General features: G+C 43.3%; 1 protein-coding gene across 3 annotated transcripts in view; it reads right to left on the bottom strand.

Moving 5' to 3' along the window:
- Positions 1-4,574: 4,574 nt before the first annotated feature.
- The window catches only part of CILK1 (ciliogenesis associated kinase 1), a 33,400-nt gene continuing 14,902 nt past the window's right edge, over positions 4,575-23,072 (bottom strand). Inside the window, exons 5-14 of one of the 3 annotated variants that reach the window (XM_087438718.1) lie at positions 21,137-21,269; positions 19,980-20,151; positions 17,422-17,589; positions 14,781-15,101; positions 13,133-13,323; positions 12,869-13,017; positions 10,439-10,567; positions 8,628-8,726; positions 7,456-7,578; positions 4,575-6,429 (exon numbers count right to left, since the gene is read on the bottom strand). In XM_087438718.1, coding sequence (XP_087294844.1) covers positions 6,275-6,429; positions 7,456-7,578; positions 8,628-8,726; positions 10,439-10,567; positions 12,869-13,017; positions 13,133-13,323; positions 14,781-15,101; positions 17,422-17,589; positions 19,980-20,151; positions 21,137-21,269 — 1,640 coding nt within the window. In that variant the 3' untranslated portion in view covers positions 4,575-6,274. The remainder of the gene's footprint in view (positions 6,430-7,455; positions 7,579-8,627; positions 8,727-10,438; positions 10,568-12,868; positions 13,018-13,132; positions 13,324-14,780; positions 15,102-17,421; positions 17,590-19,979; positions 20,152-21,136; positions 21,270-23,072) is intronic. The other 2 variants (XM_087438717.1, XM_004424016.3) reach the window with 2 other exon arrangements.

The raw sequence follows: 23,072 nt of genomic DNA on the forward strand, positions 1-23,072 counted from the left end.
TCAAGGTCCATTTGTAGGAGAACGTAGGGTAGTCAAGCTTCCAAGACTCCAGACACATCCAAATGAGGCGCTGCATGTGGCAGTCTGCCTTTCTTTTGACAATGTAACTAAGAAATCTTTTGACAGTGTAATTAAGAAACTTTTGTTGGGAGGCAAAATACAGCAGGCATCAACGTGAAGGCTCAGCACACTGAACGACTTGTAAATACCAGTTGTAAGGTAACTTGTGTAAGGTACATACAGCGAATTTTTGAAAGGTGTTATGTAGGCAAAGTACCATATATAACATAAAAGTGCTGTTAACGCATATTTTATTAAACAGTAGAACTTAATTTCTCTCATTTTGTGTATATACATATGTATATATTTTTTTATTATTATTTTTACTATACATAGCACCTTCCTGGATGGGAGGAAGGTGGGGGCATTGGGGTGAAGGTGTCAGTGGGGCTAAACAAGTAATTTGGCTGGTAAATAAGTTGAAACTTTTAAACATATTTTAAAACCATCAAGGCTATATTATAGAGTAGGATGCAAAATTCACATGAATTTTAAACTTAAAAATATATACCTTCAAAAGGACTTCAAAACTATTTCTTGTTTTTAGAGGCGGTTTCTGCTCTCAGACTGTACATTTGTTGATTATTGTTTTCACCCAGGAGGGGCTCTTGAGACTACCTGGCTTGAGAAGACTGTGGTGCTGATCAATCGCAGTAGCTAACACAGTCATATACTATTTTCAGTAGATTTCTGACATAAGTGTGGAGAATGAATTGGGACAGCGCAGGGTCGAGAATGAGAGACCTGTTAAATATCCGTGTGAGTTCAAGCAGCACCGTGAGTCTGAAGAACATGGGTAAGAAAAGGTGAGATATTAAGGAGTAGGGGAGAGGAGGAAGAGAAAAGTCTAGAATGATGCCGCTCCAAACACACACACACAGCCACACACACATTTCCTTTTCCATCCTCATCTCTTTTCATAACATTTATTGTCCTCTAACATACTAGATATTTTATTTATTTTGTTATCTGTCTGTAGATTTGATAGAAGGTAAATTCCTTGAGGTTAGAGATTTTCATATTTTTAAAACATACTTTGGTATATCCTGCTCCTAGAATAATGCTTAGCACAGAGTAGGCATTCAGAGAATACTTGTGGAAGGAAAGAAGGAAGGAAAAGAAAGAAGGAAAACAGGGGAGGGAGGGAGAGAGGTTTGGGGGAAATAATAATCAGTGGATTTGTCTTTCATTCCTATGAGCCATCCGACTGGAAATGTCCACTAGACAGTTGAACAAGCCAGTGATGACTCAGAAGAGAAGACTAAGATGGATCAAACTGCCAGCAACAGGATGAGCTGATCCAGAGAAAGGATGTAAAGTAAGAAGAGAAAAAAATCTACAACAGCTGGGCACCCCAGGAGTCAGAAAAGCCACACTTTCAAACACGAATAACAGTATATGTTCAATTTCATCTTTCTAATTCTGACCTAACACGGATTACTCAATTTAACCTGGGTAGGAAGTCATTATTTTCCAACCCTGCTGAAACTGATCATTCATTTTTTCCAACCCATCTTTCTACAAGGATTCACTTTAATTAAACTAGTTAGGACAAACATGATTATTCAATTTTGTTCATAAACCAAACATTTATCTCCATTTCCTTATTTCTAATTGTTTGAACCTTATCAAATTGCTGATACTTTACTATTTCTTTCTAACCCACAAAAATGGCAACTTCATATGTCCAACCTAACATTACAGGGGTCAAACTATCCTAGCAATCTTGTTTACCTGAAAGAGAAACTAAGGCATTATCATATGACTCTATTATTACCATGCTTGTGCAGAAATAAAAAGTCCTGTTATAATTCTGCCATTCTATGACAGGTACCCTCAGGTCATGTTATTCCCTGGAAGCCCCTGAAATCCTGCTATTCTTGGAAACCTTCGAGTTGCTCTCCGTCTCAGACAGTCTTATTCACAGTGTCTATCAATTTACCTAATGTATTTTCAGAGGCCCAGGGAGAGCCTCTCAGCCTTTAACCCTTCACCAACCTACTCAGTAGCAGGTAAGATTGCCTTAAAAATCAACAGCTGTAAATCTCAGTTTAAGAGAAGCTTTATACGTAAGTACTCCAGGGAGAGGGAAACAATTGGCTTAAATTCAGCCTTAGCCATAAATGACTGGTATCAGACCCTATTCTAACAATGCGTTTTTATAGCAAGAAGGATGGCTGAGGGCTTGAATCTGTGGGGCTTCTGAAGGGGCACGGTGGGCCCATATGCCATAAGGTCACACAGTCAGCTCAGCCGTGTTCTGAGGGTGAGGGGCACATCTAGGGATTCACCAATACAAGTCCGATTGGTAAAACGTGTTCCTGCACACTTCTTTCAGGGATTCAAAGAATGTTTGGGAAATGAATTTCCTGTGGAATCCTGTATATAATTCATGAAGTTATGAGCTTCTTTTGAAGGTTTACATTGTACACATGAGTGTGCCTTGAAAGGTAACAACATACAAGGTAGGTATTAATCGTGATGACATCGGCAACAAGAAATAGTTTTGACCTGTTTTTTTTTTTTTTTTTTAACTATCCTTAGTCACCTAACTTGCTAAAAGCTAAATTTAGAAAACCTCCACTTTGCAGGATAACTTCCTACTGCGGCTCTAGTGTGTGCTTCCAACTCCACGGCAGTAACACTGTAGTATGCACTAAGGAGAAGTTATAAAATCTCAAAATTCCAAATTAGGAAATACTACTGTGATCTTTTGATGGCAGAGCACGAAAACAAAACCCCAACACTCCAATCAATTTTTCTTAAACTGTAACTTTATTTGCAGCAGAATTTTCCTTACGTCAAGTTAACGTTTTTCAACACCTCAGGACAAACTATTCAAGAAGCAACATCTTATTTCAGAGGAGGCTTGCATAAGTGGTTTTCTGTCCTCCTATCTTCTCATCATTATGAATATTTGCTTTATAAATAAATATTCTCAGTGACTCCCTTGTAATCCAATCAGGGGACTAAACTGCTCTCAGTACTGAGAAATCTGATATCAGAAGACTTTTCAGATCATTTTAAATTCACATTAGCACAGCGTCTTTAAGAAACTGATAATACAGATCAATGTGACATTTGCCTCCAGTTTGTCTTCTTAATGGTTTCCATGAGAACGTCTTCACAATAAATTATATAAAATACAGTACTTTGGTTGGAAATTTAAAAAATAATTCTAAAAGTTAACCATATATATTAAACAAACAAGTTGCTACAGTGTGCTTTAAATGAGATAAAATAATTAGTATGTCAAATATTTTCTTATAAACATATTGCTTTTGGTTATACACCGAGCTGAAACATACAGCCTGTATTTTTTTTCTCTCTTAAATGGCACAAAACAATGGCTTGATGGTAGGGAAATGCTACTTCATGAGAAAACATGGTGCCCGTGAACTCCAATGGTACTGGTATTGGTACTTAAAAACAAAACAACTCTTGTTTTGTTTTACATGTCTTTCCTTGATTGTATTCAATTTTTGATAACTCTGGAAGATGACATAGTGTCAATTTATTAGATGTACATGGTCCTTTAGACAAGAGATGTGTCTAAAAATTGTTTGAAAATCAATTTTCTTCCTACTTAAATCCTATCATACATGAGCTGGGGGAGGGCTTGGTAATGAATGGAATTTTATTGTAAAACGAACAATGACACCAAGAGTAGCTTTTACACTCATGCAGTTTCCCTGCAGTTTACACATGGACCCCCTGGCACACGACTGTCACTGAATGAGAACCAGCCCTGCACCATCTCCTGATGTCCCGGAAAGCTTTCTGACTCTGAAATGAGGCACAGTCACGGGTAGGTGCAGTGAAACTCATCATTCCTCTTGGTGTCTTGCAGTACATTTCATAATGCTATAGTAACTAAAAAATATATGCAACAGGTAGATTTTATTTTCACTTAACAAAAAATGGTCACTATTCCCTTCTACAGTAAACAGCTTGTACACACAATGTGTCCTTTACCCATCTGGGGGAAAAAACAGAGAACATCAGGATTTTGCTAGTTCTTTAGAATTGACGTTGTTTTTTCAGTCTTCTAGTTTTCTCAACTGTGCATTAGCTTCTTGACTTTCATATGAATAAATATGTTTGGCTTCCCAAGGGAAGTTGTTTGCTAATAAACAAAGGAAAGAGGAAAAGGAAGAAAAGTACAATATTTTCTGAATTTGGGCCCTATAAAAGTATTAAGAAACAATTTTATAATGTGTAATAACCAGGTAACTAGGTTTTTCAATTAAAAAAATATGTAATGACCTTAACATAAGCTAGAGTGCCAAGAATATGGTATTCACAATCCATTTGCTTCCCTAAAGGGTATTTACAATTTAAAACCAGCTTTCCAGCAAGCTGGCTAAGGTTACAGGTTAAATTATTCTTTATACACAATACAGAAAGGGAAAATAAATATTAACCTCAGTAAAGGACTCATCTCTGAAAACACATTTTCTGTTGCTTTAGATAATGAGTTGAGAATATAATACAGAAATGAATTCAACTTCAAGTTGTGCGTACATATACATATTTATTTTCTGAAGCTTTGCCGCCAGTTTGTTAACAGGAAAATATTACTTATCAAATCCACATCCATTATGTGCTTTCCTCATGCCTCTAGTGCTTGGTCAAATACATTTTTGAGCCAGATTCTCCAAAGCAGAAATACTCCCTGATTTTAGGTTCAGGCTCTCTGGGAGCCACAGCGATTTGTTCAGGCTGCAACGTATTATTAATACCTCAAAGCAATAATTTACCAACTTTATTACGCTGAACCATGTCCAAGTGCCAATATTCATTTTAACCTACAAAAATGACAATTTCATATGGGTCAACTTGCTCTATCCTGGAACCTGGAACCAAATGCCTTGAGAGAATGTGAGTCAATACACTATTGCGATTATATCATATTCACCAGTGGTGACCTTCCCCTTGCCTTTCAGGTAACCATGAGTGGAGGCAAATTTGTGCCCCAAAGAGATGGATGAAAGTGGACCTTTTGTTTTTTTCTATCTCCAAACTAGCTTTGTCATTTTCAGAATTGCTGTAAACATTCCTCTCAATGGGACAGCCTCTGCCCAACAGAGTTCTCACTGTTGAAAGAAACTACACAAGGGTTAAGAGTTCAAATGTGGCACTCCATGGACACTAACATCACGGTAACCGTGACTTCCCAGATAAGTGAACATCTGCCATACATCTTTTCTGCTTCCCAAATTGCCCTGAGAATTTGGCTAGGACAGAAGATTATTCATTGTCTGTTCCCAGCCAGGCCTGGAGAACTGAGCTGAATGCAAAATTCTATCAGTTATTATATAAAAATCTTCTGCTGCTTTGAAACAGCTTTTTGGTCATGCATCTTGGTAGGGATATAAGTTTAATTGACTGTGTTAACCTTTATGTGGAGAACCTTTTGGTTGAAAGGCTTCCCTTTTGTGGGTACTTATACAATTTGATTTCATAAATGGAAGAAAATAGAATGTGATGGCATAGCATATAACTCTAGGTTTCTCCTGGATATCTCCAACCACCACAAAGGGTATTGTAAAAATGTCAAAAAGTATTTACTTAAGAGTTCTTTCATCTGGGGAACAAGAACAGAAGAAAGTGAATTACATAATAGTACTTTTAGAACAGCACAGTGGTATCAAAAAATCAAACCAATAACATGATATTGAGAAAAGCAGATCATTTTTCTAGTGCTGATATCAGTCCCAGAAAGCTGAAAGTACCTGATGTGCCACATTTAAAATTTAAGCACTTCACAAATATCCCCACACGTTGAGTAAATAACCCTTTATCACATAGCTTTAAATTGTACCCCTGTTGCAATACTGCATCAATATTATTACATTTTTAAAAATCTGTATAAAATACCTGGAACCTCAAAAGAAAACCAATTAATCTTTAAAAAGTTCATTACAAAGTTGACTGTATAAAATGCTAAAACATAATCCATATATACAAAATGCTACTGCTTAAGAAAATAATGGGACCCAGTTTTAGAATAAAATAATTTTGTACAAAAAAAGGGTATTGCATTCAAATCAATATTTAAAAACAAATTTTTTAAAGAATATTGAAATGTCTTAGTTCAGAAGGTAACTGTAAAGTATTTGTTTGCTTTTGTACCACTTGAAAGTTTCTTGCAGGTAGAACCAGTGGGCTGAGGGACAGTGTCCTGCTTTCCCTACAAAGGGCTTCATGACAGTCATCGCCGAGACGCGTACTTGGAGGCCCAGTCCGTCCGTCCGTGCACCGGCTGGGCGGCCGGAGGCCGGGGCATCAACCCAGGAGTGCTTCTAGGCTGGGTGTGGAAAAAAGGTCGCCCAGGATGAGGTCTCACAGCCTTCAGGGAAGAATAACCTGCAGTGAAAGAGAAAGGTGGGTCTGATTGATATGGGACCCATGCAAACAAAGTGCAGACAAATGCATCTTGGTAACAAAAATATCAGAAAATGAGAGCTCAAGAGCAGCATTTGCCTCCTACTCACTGTCTTCCCTCTTTCAGTAAGGACAACCCCATTATATGGCTGTAAGCCAAAAATACTGGTGTCATTCCTGTCCTGTCTCTTCTTCTCTTATCCTACTTATAATTTGTCAGCAAATCCTATTGGCTTTCCCTTCCAAATATACCCAGAATTTGGAAAACTCCACTATTACCAGCCCGGCGCAGGCCAGCATCATCCCTTGCTGGATAATTGCAAGGGTTATCCAGGAAACCAATTGGTTTCCCTGCTTCCAACCTTGCTCCCCACTTTCCATCTAGTGACAACCAGCACTGAGTGAGCCTGGAAGATGAAGGTCAGATCACCTCACTCCTCTGCTCAAAACCCTCCAGTGGTTCCCATGTCACTCCGAGTCAATGACAACATGCTTACGGTGGCCTGCAGGGCCTCATCCCGTCGGGCATCTTATTGCCTCTCTGACCTCCTCTCCCTGCTCCCCCCCTCCCACTCATGCCACTCCTGCACTCCCTGCTAGCCCTGGAATATGCCAGGCCTGTCCTGCCTCAAAGGCCACGCACTAAGAATCACACGTCTGGAACAGTCTCGCCCATATTGCATGGCTAGCTCCCTCACTGTCTTCAGATCTTTACTCAACGTCTCCTTTGCAGTGCGGTCTTCTTGGTACCCTCTCTAAAGCTGCACTCTGCACCCCACACTCCAACCCCCACACTCCCCACCTCCTGCCTGCTTTATTTTTCTCCTGAGCACCTATGAGCATCTTATTCGGTTTCCTTACTGTTTAGAGAGTGCAAGCTCCACGAGGACAGGGAGCTTTGTCTGCCTCCTTCCCTGGGGGACCCTAGGCCTACACATGCCAGGCACAAAGCAGTTGTCCAGTAACTATTTGTCGAGTCAATTCATGAATATCCGAAATAGAACTTACCAGGCGAAGGGTCTGGGATAGGTGCCAAGTGCACCCTCTGCATAGCAGAACCAATTTCTTTTTTCAGAAAGGAAGGGATGTAGTTTCCAGTCAGTCCACTAGAACTTGTAGAGCCAGAACCAACTGATTTGCAAAAGGAAAAGCTCATTACTACAAGGACACATGCACATGACATCACAGGGTTAAAGGACATCGGTGCAGAACAACAAAGAATAGGTTTTGACTATTAGGGAGGAAAAAAGAATTATGATAGAAACAGTGAATTCTGAGCAGAGCATTCCACCACACCACACTGTCAGAAAGACTCGGAGGGCAAAGACCATGCTGCTCCTGTGGCCTGCACCCACATGGAGGCTGGTTGGTCGGTTTGTTAAAGAAAAAGGAAATCTGGAATTTTCTTTCTTTTTGGAATAATAGGTTTATCCTCTTCTGCAATTTGCTTTTTCCACTCCATAATATAGAATAGTTATCCTTCCATGTCAGTATATACAAATTCTAGAGTATGGCTAAATCGTAATTCATTTAACCATTGTCTTATTGATCAGCACACAGGTTATCTTAATTATTTACAAGTAATTCTACACTAAATATTCTTGTCCATAATCAGAAAAATTAATCATTATTAAATTATATTAAATCCATTCACTTTTTATGTCATTTCTATCTTGAGAGTGCTTTAAGGGCCGGAACTGTATGTCCTCATCTTAGTATTCTAGGATGTTAATGAAATGCCTTACATATAACAAGTAATCAATACATATTGGGTGGGTGAATGAATATCTATAATCGGCCTTATTATGAGGGGTTAACAGTACACATGGAATGATGAACAATGTTATTATGGGCCATTATTCGAATGGAAGTTACATCCGTTAGGAAAAGAGTTAATGAACAGCAGAGGTGCTTCACGACACACAGCATTCTTGGCAACTGAATAAGGCAGAGGGGCAAATGGTCTGGAATGCACGTGTGAGGAGTTGTGTTGTCGGCTGGAGCACATTTTGCATTTTTGGTGAACAGATAGATATGAAGAAAAACGGGAAAAGAGAGATTGAACAAGTAAGTCACAAAAGGGAAAAAAACATACAGTCAACAAACACAGGAAAAGACATTCCACCTCATTAGTAAACAGGACATGCAAGTTTAAGCCATAATAAGATGCCATTCCACACCCATCAGATCAGCACACATTTCGCAATCTTGACAGTACCAAGTGGCATCAAGGATGCAGCACAACTCCCATACCCTGCTGGAGAGCAATTTGGCAACATCTGTAAAGTCCAAGACGAGCACACCCTTTAACCTAACATGTCTGCATTACACCCAGAGAACCCCTCACATAGGTGCACAACAATGGAGGCCGACGATGTTCATGTCAGCCCTCTTTTCTTTTTTTTTTTAATAAAGATTTTATTTATTTATTTTTTTCCCCCCAAAGCCCCAGTAGATAGTTGTATGTCATAGCTGCACATCATTCTAGTTGCTGTATGTGGGACGCGGCCTCAGCATGGCCGAAGAAGCGGTGCACGCCCGGGATCCGAACCCCGGGCTGCCAGCAGCGGAGCGCGCGCACTTAACCGCTAAGCCACGGGGCCGGCCCCATGTCAGCCCTCTTTCTAACAGCAAAAACTGTACACAACTTACAAGGTCGTCAAGAAGAGAAGGGATAAATAAATTATAGTCTAGTAGAAGTAATAAATTACGGTATAGTTACATATATTGTATATGTTATACAATGTATATCTTATATATATAATTATTACATCCTAATACAATTATTAAAATGAGTGAAGTGGATATCTAGGGTTATACGCATACAAATTTTAAAACATGCAAAACATACTATGTATTTCATGTATATTTTATTTTGTTTTATTTTTATTTATTTTTTTGGCGAGGAAGATTGGCCCTGGGCTAACATCCGTGCCCATCTTCCTCTACTTTACATGGGGCACCACCACAGCGTGGCTTGACAAGTGGTGCGTCAGTGCGTGCCTGGGATCCGAGCCTGGGAACCCCAGGCCACAGCAGCGGAGTGCGCCACTGGGCTGGCCCCTCATGTATATTTTAAAAAATGCATGGAAATAATAAACACCCAAATCAGGCAGGAGGTCGGGGAGGGAGGGGAAGAGAAAAGGGAGGGAAGGACTAGACACTGGGCTTCGTGTGTATTTGCAAAGTCTGACTCCTTGAGCTGGTGGTGAGTGTATGGGTGTTGACGTATCATTTCCTTCCTTTTTGTATTCCTTAAAGTTACTGAACACACAATGGATAAAGGCAGGGAGAAGTGAGGCCCAGATGTTTCCTGGGCCCTGTGGAAGCAGAAGCAGCACACAGTAGGGGCTCCCCAGGCGAGGGAAAATGGTGTGGGAAACCAGTCTGCTGGGAACGGGGTTAGTCAGCCTGGAAGGCTTCCGAAATTCATTCGTCTCTTCAAAAGAAGTGGAGCGGGCCTTCCAAAGAGTACCCCTTCCAACCAGAAGGGGTTCCGACGCCATGGGCTATGGCTGGGTCACCAGACGGAGGGGACGAGCTGGAGCAAGTCAGCCGGAGCAAGTCAGCCGGAGCTGAGTTCAATTTCCACCTCAGAAGGAGGCCGCCCACCTCAGAGCCGGCCTCAGAAGTCAGACTCTGTAAGGCTCTGTCAAGTTATTTTTGTTTTTCCCATGAGCCAGGGAAGACTGTTCTCCTCCCCAGCTACTCTTGAGGGCAGACCCTGCGGTTCAGCTCCCAGGGCCTGCTGCAGAGAGGGAGGGAGGGAGAGAGAGGGAGGGGGAGAGAGAGTGCAGGAGAGCGAGCGAGCAAGAAGGTGGGGGGAGAGGGGGAGAGAGAGAGGAGCACAGGCCTGGAAAAGAGGCCCAGGGTTTTCACACCAGAAAGGCCCTCCTGGTTCCACAGCTTGCGCCCGCATCTCTCTGTACCCACCCTGCCGCATCCAGAGAATTTGCTTCTTGTCATTTAGGAATTAACAACCATTACTCACCTGAGTTTATTTTGCTGATTACCGACACCGTTCCTGAAGATTTTCCAGACAAACCAGAACTAGACCATGGATTAGATGGAATAAAATCCTTGCCTGGATTCGAGAGCATGCCGTTTCTTATATTTATTCCTAATAGGGAAGAAATGATTTTAAAATGCAAAATACATATTTAATCTTGCACCAGGCTTCAGAGGTGAAATTAACACAGAACCAATCTGTCAAAACCTTCCTATGGTTCAAGATCTAAGCAAAAACTGGCTGTGCTGATGTCGTGTGAGAGATGGTAGAGGAAAGACACCATCGTTGGGTTTAGTATGTCGTCTCACTGCTGGGTGGCCTGAGAGAGGTCTCTTAAACTTCTACCAACAGATCTGTCCCATGTCATATGTCTGACCCCTCTGGTGCTGTCCTGGGCTTCAGTGCTCCTGGACATTCCTACTCATCCCCCTTCACAGACTGCTGCCTTTCTGTCACCTTTCCAAGTTCTCCTTCATCCCTCACCCCCACCCCCCATCTGCTCTCCTCTTTCTGCATTCTGTCCCCCGAGATTGCATCTTCTCACCTGACCTGGACCATCATCAAATGCTGGTGACTCTGGTCTATACCAACGATCCTCACCAACTCCCTCACGTCCACGGCTGCCTTGACCTCAACCTCAAGCCAAACCACCTTCCCTCCGGACTGCCCACTTTCCTCCTTATGTCAGGCACGGCAGCTATTTTTCCGAACTGAAAGACTGAATTCATCTTCTTCCTTCTCCTTCTTCCCCTAGAGCCAAAGAGAAACAACTCTCCAACTCACTCCCTGCTCCCTTTTGCCCGGGGTCACTGTAGTTGGAGTCTTTGCCCCATGCACCCTGTCATCTGGTCTCTCTTCTTCCAGGTCATCCTAGGAACTGTCAGGCCAATCTTCTAAGACAACAATGCCAACCCTGATGAAGTCTGGCAGTATTTAGAAGCCCTGTTCCTCACTGAAGGGTGAGGAATCAATGCATCAGCAGGCCAGCCCTTCCCACCTTCATTCCTTCCCCTGGGACCCCAGCCCTGTCCCCTCACCTAGACAACAGCTACAGCTCGCCGGCCCCCACCCACTGAGCACACAGATGTGGGTAAAACCATGATGCTCTCCAATGAACACCCTTCAAGAGCTTCCATTGCTTATGAAATAAAATCCAAATTTCTTACAAAACCAGAAAAGATGCCTCGTACTACATACCAGATCACCCTCTTACCATACTCTGGCCACAGTGGCCTCTCGGCCATTCCTCACAAGCCCTTTCTCGCCCCAGGCCTCTGCACTGCTGCTTCCTGCCTGGTGTGCTCCTCCCTCAGCTCTCTGCACACTTAGCTCCTTCCCCTTCTTTGGGGCCTAGCTGGGAGTTACCCGCTCAGAGAGGCCTTTCCTGACCACTCTATCTAAAGTGCCTCCCCCCATTGCATCACCCTGACCATCACTTCTCACCACCTGTACTCTGTGTGTCTGTTTGTTTAGGTCTGTCTCCCAGCACTAGAAAATACGCTGCAGGAGGGCGAGAGTACTGCCTGTGGGGCTGCCGTATAAAGTCCCCGCACACAATGTGATGTGAGTGGAGCCTCCTGGAGCTGGGCAGCCCAGTGGCCCCGCTTGGCCACTTTGTTCACCATAACATTCCCAGGGCCCGGCACACGGTAGGTGCTCAAACTTATTTGCTGATTGGATGAATTTGTGAATGAATCGTTGGCTAATGCTATAAGCTTGGAATCCAGAGAATCTGGACAGAGCCTTGGGAATCTGGAGAGAGGCCCTCCAAACTATAGCTTTGACACTTAACCCCTGCAGTACTGCTGGATGGTGAGACTAAGCTCTTCCCTGGTTTCCTGAGAGGACTGGCAATTTCTCCTAAACTGGACTGGTGCTGGGGCCTCAGCCTTGCTGCCTGGCACTTTCCAGTTCCTCCCTCCCCGGGGGCTGGACCCAGTTTCCTCTACCAAATTTCTTATCTTAGGCAACTATATAAAGTAAAAATGTGAGGCCTGGGCTTCAGCAAGTATATATAGTTTGTTTTTTTGTGTGTGAGGAAGATCAGCCCTGGGCTAACATCCATTGCCAATCTTCCTCTTTTTGCTGAGGAAGACTGACCCTGGGCTAACATCCGTGCCCATCTTCCTCTACTTTCTATGCGGGACGCCGCCACAGCATGGCTTGATAAGCGGTGTGTATGTCTGCACCTGGGATCCAAACTCGCAAACCCTGGGCGCCAGAAGTGGAGTGCGCGAGCTTAACTGCTACACCACCAGGCTGGCCCTTCAGCAAATATTTTTACGATGTTCCTGCCAGTTCTGAAGAGAAGCTCCAAGCACTTGCCTTCCAAATTGGAATCTTTGTGAATATGTGATTCCAGGGACACGACTTCTTATCAACTGTCAAAGTAAACGCAAGTATTTATACTACCAGGCAAGTATCGCGAGTGCTTCAAGTAGAGCTGCTTGGCCGCAGATCGCAGGGTTGGCGTGTCTCGCCTCTGATATGAAGTCTGGATTGGGGCACTGTTTCCTGTGCCCACGGGCTCAGAGGGCTTCAGGTCCAGAACACTCTCAAATCTGAAGGGAGAGAACGCGGCTTAGGCCAGCACGAGACAGGAAGCATCATCAGACGGGAAAGATCATCCCACAAATCCCAGATGAGTCCATTTATGGACAGAAGCCACCCACTCGCCTGCAGAGAGTCTCATCGCTCTGTCTCTTCTTGTTTTTCAGGTCAATCCTGGTGAGGGAGGGACTGAAGTCCAGGTCATCCAAGTTGGCCCAATCATCGGAATCCTTTGTTGACCTAGAAACGAGACCCCACTGCCTCCTACTCTTTGGCTTGATCTCACCATTTTTGTGCTCCAGGCCAGCTAGGATTTTCTGTGAATACAAGGAGAGGGGGAAAAAGCAATACTTAGCATTAATGGAGCTCACCCACGAGTAATCCCCATTCTGAACTTTCTTGGTTATGGAAAGGAGGATTCTGGGGCATACCATTCCCCAATATGCAAGTTATCTGAAAGGGAACCGGGGAATACCCATTCCCAGACCCGTCTCTCACGGTCCTGCACAGATTACATCGGTTTATGTCCAATGGGCACACTCAGCTGGATAAGACAAAGCTTAAAAAAAAAAATCTAAGGTACTTCTCACATACTAGGAAGATGGCTGGATTCTCATTCAGGCCTCACCCCTGAAAGAGTTAACCTGATTTATACTGTCACAAATAGAGACAGAAGAGAATGTAGCTAAGATGTCAGTGGTCCTGCTCCAATACAGAAAACTACGCAAATAATGCCTTCCCTGCCAAGTAGACCTGGATCCTATCTCTTAACTACAGAATTAGCTACAACAGAAAATTTCTAAACACACACTGCTTTCAAGTCATGGGCTGGGGCAAAGCGAACAGCCTAGAGACACCCGCCTTGTGACCTCACCCAGTATCTCACATGGCACTAGCTGGGGGCCAGCGCTCAGCGAGTGAACACTAGTTGACAGAAAAAGTACTACTTTTGCATAAAGGTGATAGAAAACAAGACTCTTGAGACAGCATTACAAAGTTAATGGTAACTAGACTCCGTTGTCAAATTATCATTTTATTGAATCTAACACTCATTGTTTCCTTTTGAACACCAGCCCCAGAAGAGGAGAAAGATCTGGGCTCAGTTAACAACATCAATTGATGGCATTAATAGGAATAACAACCTAAAAATATTAGTATGGTACTTTATGATTTTCAAAACATTTTCTCAAGCATTGTGACCTTTGATCCTCATGAACAGCTCTGTCTGGTTGCCAAGACAGGCATTAGGATCTTCCTTTTACAGACGAGGAAACTGAGTCCACAGGGGTTAATAATAACAATGACTAATATTTGTCAATTTCTAACCAGGTGCCAGGTACTATTCTAAATTCTTGCCAGTATTAACTCATTTTGTCCTCAAAAGAATTGTATCAGGCAGGTGCTATTATTATCTCTTTTACAGATGAGAAAATGAGGAGCAGAGAGGCTAGGTGACTTTCAGAGGGTCATCGAGCTATGAAATAGCAGAGCCAAGATTTGAGCCCCTGGCAATCTGGCTGCCACGTCCAGCTCTGCACCACCACAGCACAGCCGCCCCCCATACGCAGCTCCATTATTCACAGGCAGAGCTGGAACCTGGATTTAGATCTTTAACTCCAAAGCCAGGGCTCTTTTTACAATTCCATGATATTGCAAAGATAAGTCTATTATAATTCGACCTTATATGCTGAAAAAGAAAATATTTCACACAATAAGTGGGGTCAGAAGAGCGGCGGCCAGACACAAGGCTCATGAGCACCTCTTTGCTGCTTACCGGCTGAGGATTCTTGGTGTGGAGGGACGGGAAGAGAAACGGGCTTGGCTTGTCCTCCGGGAGATGGCTCGGGTGATCTGCCCTGGAAACCCCTGCTTTGTAGGGACAGATGAGATGCTGAGGAGGCTGGCTGGCTTGATGCTGCCTGGAAGAAATCCGCGTGTGTGGCTTGGCTGGGGGCTGGGCAGGAGGGACCGGCTTCATGTGAGGAGGTGGGCCTGCCTTTTCCAGGATGTCCTTCTGTGCTTTTCCTGAATCCTGAAGGCTCTGTGTGGTGCTGCCCAGGGGGTGCCCAATCTGGAAGTAAGGATATCGAAGTGCCTAGAATGACATATGAGTCTGCTTTAGGAGTAGAATCTGGCCACGAAGGTTAACACCATTCAGGATCACGGGGCAAGATTTCACGTAACTACTTACTACAGTTCCTTAGCCCAAACCAACTGTGAAACAGGATCCTGAATCTGTAACACCCCTTGTGATTTTCCATATCTAAAATAGCGTAAAATGTATGCACTGGTTGCAACACTTGAAATTATTTGCATAAAGCAGCCAGTTATACTGCTGCTACCTCGCTACTTCTGAAAAGTATTCAGGCTCAATGCAGATCCTGGCTTTGTAACTTATTTGCTACGTGTTTTGAATATGATATTTCACCTTTCTAAGCCCATTTCTTGGTTCCATAGACAGAAAAAAATAATATAAAACTGAGAGAGCCACAGAGAATGATCCAGGATGACTCTGAAGAATCAAGTGTAAAATAAGCAGATATATCTGCTGAAAAGCCTGAAGATATATCCCCTGAAAAGCCAAGAGAGTAATGCATGATACAGTTAAAGCTTGCTATCAAGATAATCAAGTTTTCTGGGTAGCCGAGGGATAAATCTTAGAGTGCTGGGTTTATCCTTCTGAAATATTCCCTGAATTGCCTAGTCTTTCTGAGTGGAACTCATTGAACATATAACATAATCTTCCTTAATGACTCTAGGACATAGCTATCAACATCTGTAATGGTTATTCGTAAGTGTGGACACAGGGGCAAATAATGTGGATACTCTCGTAGACATTCTGGACCCTGACAGCTAACTTGAAACGTCTTCTCTGTAGTCCCAGGCATTCTGCAAGTCTCAACTGATTTGGGGACGTTTTTAGCTTTTCTGACACTATTCTTAATTTTTCTTTTAATTATTTATTTATTTATTTTCCCCCAAAGCCCCAGTAGATAGTTGTCTGTCATAGCTGCACATCCTTCTAGTTGCTGTACGTGGGATGCGGCCTCAGCATGGCCGGAGAAGCGGTGCATCAGTGCGCACCTGGGATCTGAACCCGGGCTGCCAGCAGCAGAGCATGCGCACTTAACCACCAAGCCACGGGGCCGGCCCTCTGACACTATTCTTAGAAGTACACGTTCCTCTCTTGGCTCCTTGTTACAGAATCTTTTTCTCTTCATCTCTTGTGTGTATCCTTCAAAAAACTGGGTTCATCAGAAAGCTTCCTTCCTGCCCTGACAACATTTGTGAATTGCATCACCAGAAGGGCATTTCTGAGGACTTTCTAACCCTCTCGAGCCATCCAGAGTCTTTTGGTACCAAATTATGGCTCTTTCTTCTTTGGGCCTTTGGAAAGCTGCTTTTCCACAGTCCCCTAATTCCCCCAACTGTCACCTCTCCAGCTCTCACAAATTCTAACATCACATCGAAACTGTCTTCAACTGTCTCTGTCATTTTCGCTTAGCCAAATCATGCCTCTGATCAGAATTGGTCACTTTTTTGATCCTCTGAGCAATGTAATTGTCAATGGGACAAGCTGAGAAGGGGCTAGAAGCAATTAATGCAAAAGGAAGCTGGCAGGAGGCATGGGCATGGCTAAAGCCCACAGCACTACCACGTGGGTTTTGGGTGCATTTGATCATCTAAGTCCAAGGGGCTTGGGGGAGGCAGGTTGAGAAAACAGGAGGTGTGGAGTCAGAAGACCTGCCACCCACATCAGTGAATTGCAGTTGGTTGCAATATCTGTACTAATTACTGGCAAATAGCTCAAATTGTCTGAGGTTCCGTTTTCTCATTTATAGAATAAAAACAGTAACACCTACCTCATGGAGTCTTCAGGAGGTTAAAATCACATAAAAACATACTAAAGCATTTGCAAACTGAAAAGTGCTATAAAATGCTAGTTACAGTTATTATCCTAGCTCTCTCTCATCTGTCACTCTCTGTCATCAGTAAAATGAGTGAGTTGGATTTTACAAGATATTTTCAAACTGCCTTTCAACAATCAGTACTGCGTTATAAACAAACTGCTTCATAATCTTAACTCATAGAAAATATTTTTGTAAACATTCTCCAAAGACAGGTAGATATATCTATTTGTTCTCATTTCCACATATATGGTGATATAGCACATAAATTGCATGCCAATTTTCAAAGCAACTATATTATTTAAACCTTCACTACTTTAACTATACAGAAAATTTCAAACTATTTTAAGTTCTTATACGTGAAATAGTTCACCATTAGTGGTATTCAACACTATTTTTCACCCGTAATACCAAATAAAATATTTCCCATGAGACTTAGAGGAATTATTCGGAGTTAGATACAAACTTCACAAGAAACGCATCAAACAGAAGAAAGTGGAAGAAAACCTGACTAGCTGTTGGCCGTTTCTTGGGGTCCCACTGAAGCATGTCTCTCAGGAGCTGAATTGCTTCACTACTAGCATTTGGAATCAGGGTCTTTAAGTTATTGGGTACACACTGGGGCCAGCGGAAGTTCATTGCACTTGAAAGTTGGTAGCCTTCAGGCCAGTCAGTCTGAAAGAAGGAAAAGACAGAAAATCATGCTCAGCCAATCACAGTGATAGGAGTTTATATTCTAGCACATGTGTCCATGACAGAAAGGCAATCATGTCATTACCACGCCCGTACTCACGACGGTGGCAACGTGTGTGATGAAACACAGGAGGACGCTAATGGAGAGACTACAAAGAACATGAGGTCTGGGGAACAGTGGAGAAGACACTGGATTTGCCATGAACTTGTTTTATAACCTTAACAATGCAAGACAGTTCATCTCTTGAGATTTGGGGGTTAAACCAAATTAGTGTCTTTCCAATTGTGTTCCATGAGACAGAGGTTTTAGAAACTGCTAATTTTGGGGGGAAAAAATAAAACAAAACACCTTGTTTCACCTTGGTGAAATAAATTTGTGAGACCCTACATTGTACTCTGTCCTCATCTTGATTCAAAATATATATGCTGAGAAGTACAGCAGTAAAGAAAGCCATTCCGCCCAGTCTCAGCTCTCCACTTTTCATGCTTCATGCCTATGGGACACTAAATGATGGAGCGAGTGACGGAAAATGATGAACAAATAGTCTCTAAGGTCCCTTCTAGTTCCAACATACCACTATTTTACAAGACACATTCTTATGTGATTGCTTTTTATGTTTTTAAAGTGAAGTGTCAGGATATATAGCTTTTATCATTCATTCAGTCACCAAGTGCCTACAATATGCCTAGTGTTGTGAAGGATCCAAAAATAATCCAATATGAATCCTGCCCTTAAGGATATTACTGTCCAAAAGAGAAAATAAGATATTTATTTAAAAACACAATAGGGTCCGGCCTGGTGGCACAGCAGTTAGGTGTGCGCACTCCGCTTCAGTGGCCCAGGGTTTGTGGGTTTGGATCCCGGGTGCACACCGATGCACCGCTTGTCAAGCCATGCTGTGGTGGTGTCCCAAATAAAGTAGAGGAAGATGGGCATGGATGTTAGCCCGGGGCCAGTCTTCTTCGGCAAAAAGAGGAAGATTGGCATGGATGTCAGCTCAGGGCTGATCTTCCTCACCAAAAATAAATAAATAAATAAATAAAAACACAATAATACAGAATAAAAAATAACAAAGGTCACGAGAGAGACAGATACAGTTATCCAGAGAAGGAGGAGATTCCAGCAGAGAATTATGGAAATCTTCCTGAAGAGGTGGTATTAATGATTCATTTAAATGATTTAAAAAAAATTTTAAGGGTCTGGTTTGTAGCAGGAAGGTTGCCAAGACCTAGAAAATAAACACAAACACAAGACAAATCTCTGTCCTGAGTGAGTTTATGGTCCAAGAAACAGATATGTACACATATAATTCTATTAATAACACAGAACACTGCTGAAGATGGAACGGAGATGAGAGGAAGCGTGAGGGCAAAGATTCCTGAGAGGCCTTGGAGGAGAGCCGGATTCGGGTGTGTGAGGGACTGTCACTCCGGCAGAGCGTGTATACACAGAGCACAGAAGTGGGGCGAGTCCAGGGCACACAGCCAGGAGGGGTGTGGAGACAAAGTGGGGGACAGGGGATAAGCATTAAGGGGGCTGGGCGATGGGAGTCAGCGAATATTTTAGGAGGGGAGGATAGTACCAGAGCTATTCTTTAGGAGGATGAATCTGGCCGCAGACTGAAAGATAAGCTGGAGGGAAAAGACTTGAAGGCAGAAAAATTGAGAAGACACCACCACAGTCCCAGTGACTGGACTGTCACCTCCAGTCACAGCAGACTGTGGCTCCGGCACAGCCTGTGATGAAGTCTGTGATGGCGGCTGTGAGAGATACCATGCCGAGATATTCAGCAGGATTTACTTACGGGCCAACTGCTTGTTCAGGGGAAAGGGGAGCAAGGGAAAGAGAGAGGGTAAAACTGAAACTCAGCCTCAGGCTGGGGCTCTGGGATTATGAAGGGACCACAGACAGAAATGGGCAATGCAAGAAGGAAGCAAGTTGAAGGGTAAACAAAAAGCAACTGTGTCAGACATGCTGAGTCTGAGGTGATGGGGGGGGCGTCAGGAGAAAATCTCACAGACAGTTGTCAATATGTGAACGGAGTGATGAAGGAGGGAGGTGAGGGCCACAGTTGGCATTTAGGAGACTCGTGAAGAAATACAAGAGTTGTAGCCATGAGAAGAGAGAAGCTCTGCAAGGGAGGTGAGATGACATAGAAAGAAAAGCAGAGGGAGCTGTGACAAACGTTTCTTCTACTTAAGAGCAGAAGGAGAGAGTGAAGCGGCCATGTCTGAGAAGGTGGGCAGTGGAGGATTCCAGAAAAAGATACCAGAAGAGGGGGTGATCAGCATGCAGTGCTGCACAGGGTGCAGGAGAGGGAGCACAGGAAGCTGCTGGCTTCGGGCCACAGGCCTTTGTTCTGTGTCATTACCTTCTTTGGTGTCCCCAACACCTGGCAAATTTTGAAGATGGTATCAATTTCACTGGCCCCAGGGAAGAGTGGCCTGAGGGTGTACACTTCGGCCATGATGCAGCCCACGGCCCAGATGTCAATGGGGGAGCTGTAGTTGGTGGACCGCAGGAGCACTTCTGGAGCCCGATACCTGGAGGGACAAAGGTGAGCTGCTAGTCACTCCTTCCACCGGCCAGAAGTCAAGTCAATATATAATCAATTCTCACTGAGAGAGTTGATATATTTCTATTTTCTGTCTAGTTCAGTGTGGCACATGGACTCCTGAAGCCTTGGCAGCTGCTGTGGCTGCTGTCAAAATCAGTGCTGCTCTATTTCAGGGTATTTTCTATTGAGCATTTCTCAAAGATTTTATTTATTTTTATTTTTTCCCCCCAAAGCCCCAGTGGATAGTTGTATGTCGTAGCTGCACATCCTTCTAGTTGCTGCATGCGGGACTCGGCCTCAGGATGAACGGAGAAGTGGTGCCTCGATACGCACCCGGGATCCGAACCCGGGCCACCAGCATCGCAGCGCGCGCACTTAACCACCAAGCCACAGGGCCGGCCCTCTATTGAGCATTTCTCTACAGGACTCTTCTCCACAGTATCTTTGAGAAAAACAGAGAGTGAGAGCAAGAGCTAGGAAAAGAGAGTGAGAGAGGAGGGAAAAAGGGACAGACAGCACATAAAATGTGCTGTCTGTAGGCCACGTCCTGGTCATGGCCAACTGCTTAAATCAAATTCTTAGGGTTTGAAAGTTTTAATAATAGCAATTAGCTGGTTTTTCAAACAGGTCTTGGAGAATTTTTTACATAACTCTTTTAGGAAATGGTCTTCAGGAAGGTCTAAATATAAAATATTATGTATATTATGGAAGAGCATAATGGACTTCCTTTTAAAATTATTTACAACACAAGCTTTTAAAACGTGGACAATGCCAACACACCTACAAACCCGTGTTTCGAACTGCACTGTTTCTCTTGGTGAAAAGTTAATATTGGTGACATTAATATTACCCTCATTATATATACATATATACATATTTGTATATATATATGTATATATATAGAAATATACAAATAATGGTATATTTGTAAAGAACTATAATTAAATAATTTTGAGGAAGATCGTATTCACCATCTGGTAGATACATAGTCTGTGTATGGAGGTCGTGATCGGATTTCTCGGGCCAATCCAAAGTCTGCAATTTTCACAAGTTCTGGTCCCATGCAGAGGAGGTTCTCAGGCTTTAAGTCCCGATGGAAGAAGCCTGTGGAGACAGTGGAGAAGGAATCCAAATGCAAGCTTGCTTCTGCATTCCTCTTTGCGGCTGTATTGCTCTTTTCATAACAGCTATAATTTGAAAAGTAGTCTGGTATGACACTGAAGCCTCTATACATTCATCCCACTGATAAAGGAGAGTCCTTTGGACCACTCAAAAGACTTCATTCATTTCCCTTTGATGAATTCAAAATGTAAAATCATTCAAAAGTTGATCTTCGTATTTTTTCCCCAAGAGAAGTTTTCTGTTAAAATAACAAAACTCAGTCATGGGCCAAGATGACTTTGCAAAAAGAAATTGTCACTCAAGGAAAAAAAAATCATGCCTACCCTGCCCCAGTCAGCTAGAAAGAATGTAAGATTAAAACCATTTCAAAAGACAAGTCTTATGAGTACTGAGAGTTTATACCACAGCAGAAACACAATTACAACTTTTGTTTAAGAAACAAGGGATTTATGAACATGACCAACTCATATCTGAGATTCCGGTGTGTGTTGCAACAAATGTTTAAATGTTAAATACTTATTACTGTGCCTAATGAAGCACAGAGAAACATCTGCTGCTCACATTGTGAAGGGCACAGATAACTCATCCAATGGGAGGCCTGTTTCAGCTACAGCGGAGCTGTGGGTGTGCAGGCAGGAAACAGTCAACACGCCAACCTTCCAGATGCACCCAAACGCCCGCTTCTCAGCAATATATGCCTCTGAAAACCCAAAACCTCTCACTTGTGGAGGGTGTCACCGACACAGACATCATTCTACGTGACTCTAAATCTCAATGGGACACCAAAACTGGAAATCAACTCCATTAATGCTGCTGATGGTGATACTTGTTATCTGCTATCATTATCCATGTTGTGCAAGTTGGATTCTAACCAGCACATTATGGGAGAAATTAATAGCCATCACTGAAGATCTACCCTATTCCTTGACAACCTCTATGCTGATAATGCTCAAATCTACATCTCTCTTTTTTTTTTAAAGATTTTATTTATTTATTTATTTTCCCCCCAAAGCCCCAGTAGATAGTTGTATGTCACAGCTGCACATCCTTCCAGTTGCTGTATGTGGGACGTGGCCTCAGCATGGCCGGAGAAGCAGTGCGTCGGTGCGCGCCCGGGATCCGAACCCGGGCCGCCAGCAGCGGAGCGCGAGCACTTAACCACTAAGCCACGGGGCCGGCCCTCAAATCTGTATCTCTAACGTGCCTTCTCCGCTCTTCTCTAGACCTATGTCTCTAATAGGATAGCAGCTGAATGTGACTGTCATCCCCACATCAACCTGTCCCAAGCCACTTTTCTCCCCTCCCAAATCATCTCTCCTTCTCGACTCTTCGATAAGATATCTAGGTACCTTGCAGTTATTCTGGATCCACTTTTCCCCAGACAGTCACGGAATTGTGTCACATTTTTATCAAAATATCTCATATCTATCCCTCTGCCCTTTCCCACTGCCCCCTCCCAAACTCTTGCTCACATCAGCTATCCCTGCACTGCCACTTTCCAGCAGGACTTCCTCGCTCCAGCTTCTCTGGATCCCCACACATCCTGATAATTTAAACACTATCTTTCCCTTGTCACTGTCCCATCCACACACATACACAAAACTTCTGTGGCTCCTTTTTAAATTATTTAACAAGGGCCGGCCCCGTGGCTTAGTGGTTAAGCGCGTGAGCTCCGCTGCTGGCGGCCCGGGTTCAGATCTCGGGCGCGCACCTACGCACCGCTTCTCCGGCCATGCTGAGGCCGCATCCCACATGCAGCAACTAGAAGGATGTGCAGCTATGACA

This window comes from Ceratotherium simum, chromosome 13 (assembly GCF_057802395.1).
Source record: "Ceratotherium simum simum isolate JZ-2026a chromosome 13, ASM5780239v1, whole genome shotgun sequence".
Lineage (NCBI taxonomy): Eukaryota > Metazoa > Chordata > Mammalia > Perissodactyla > Rhinocerotidae > Ceratotherium > Ceratotherium simum.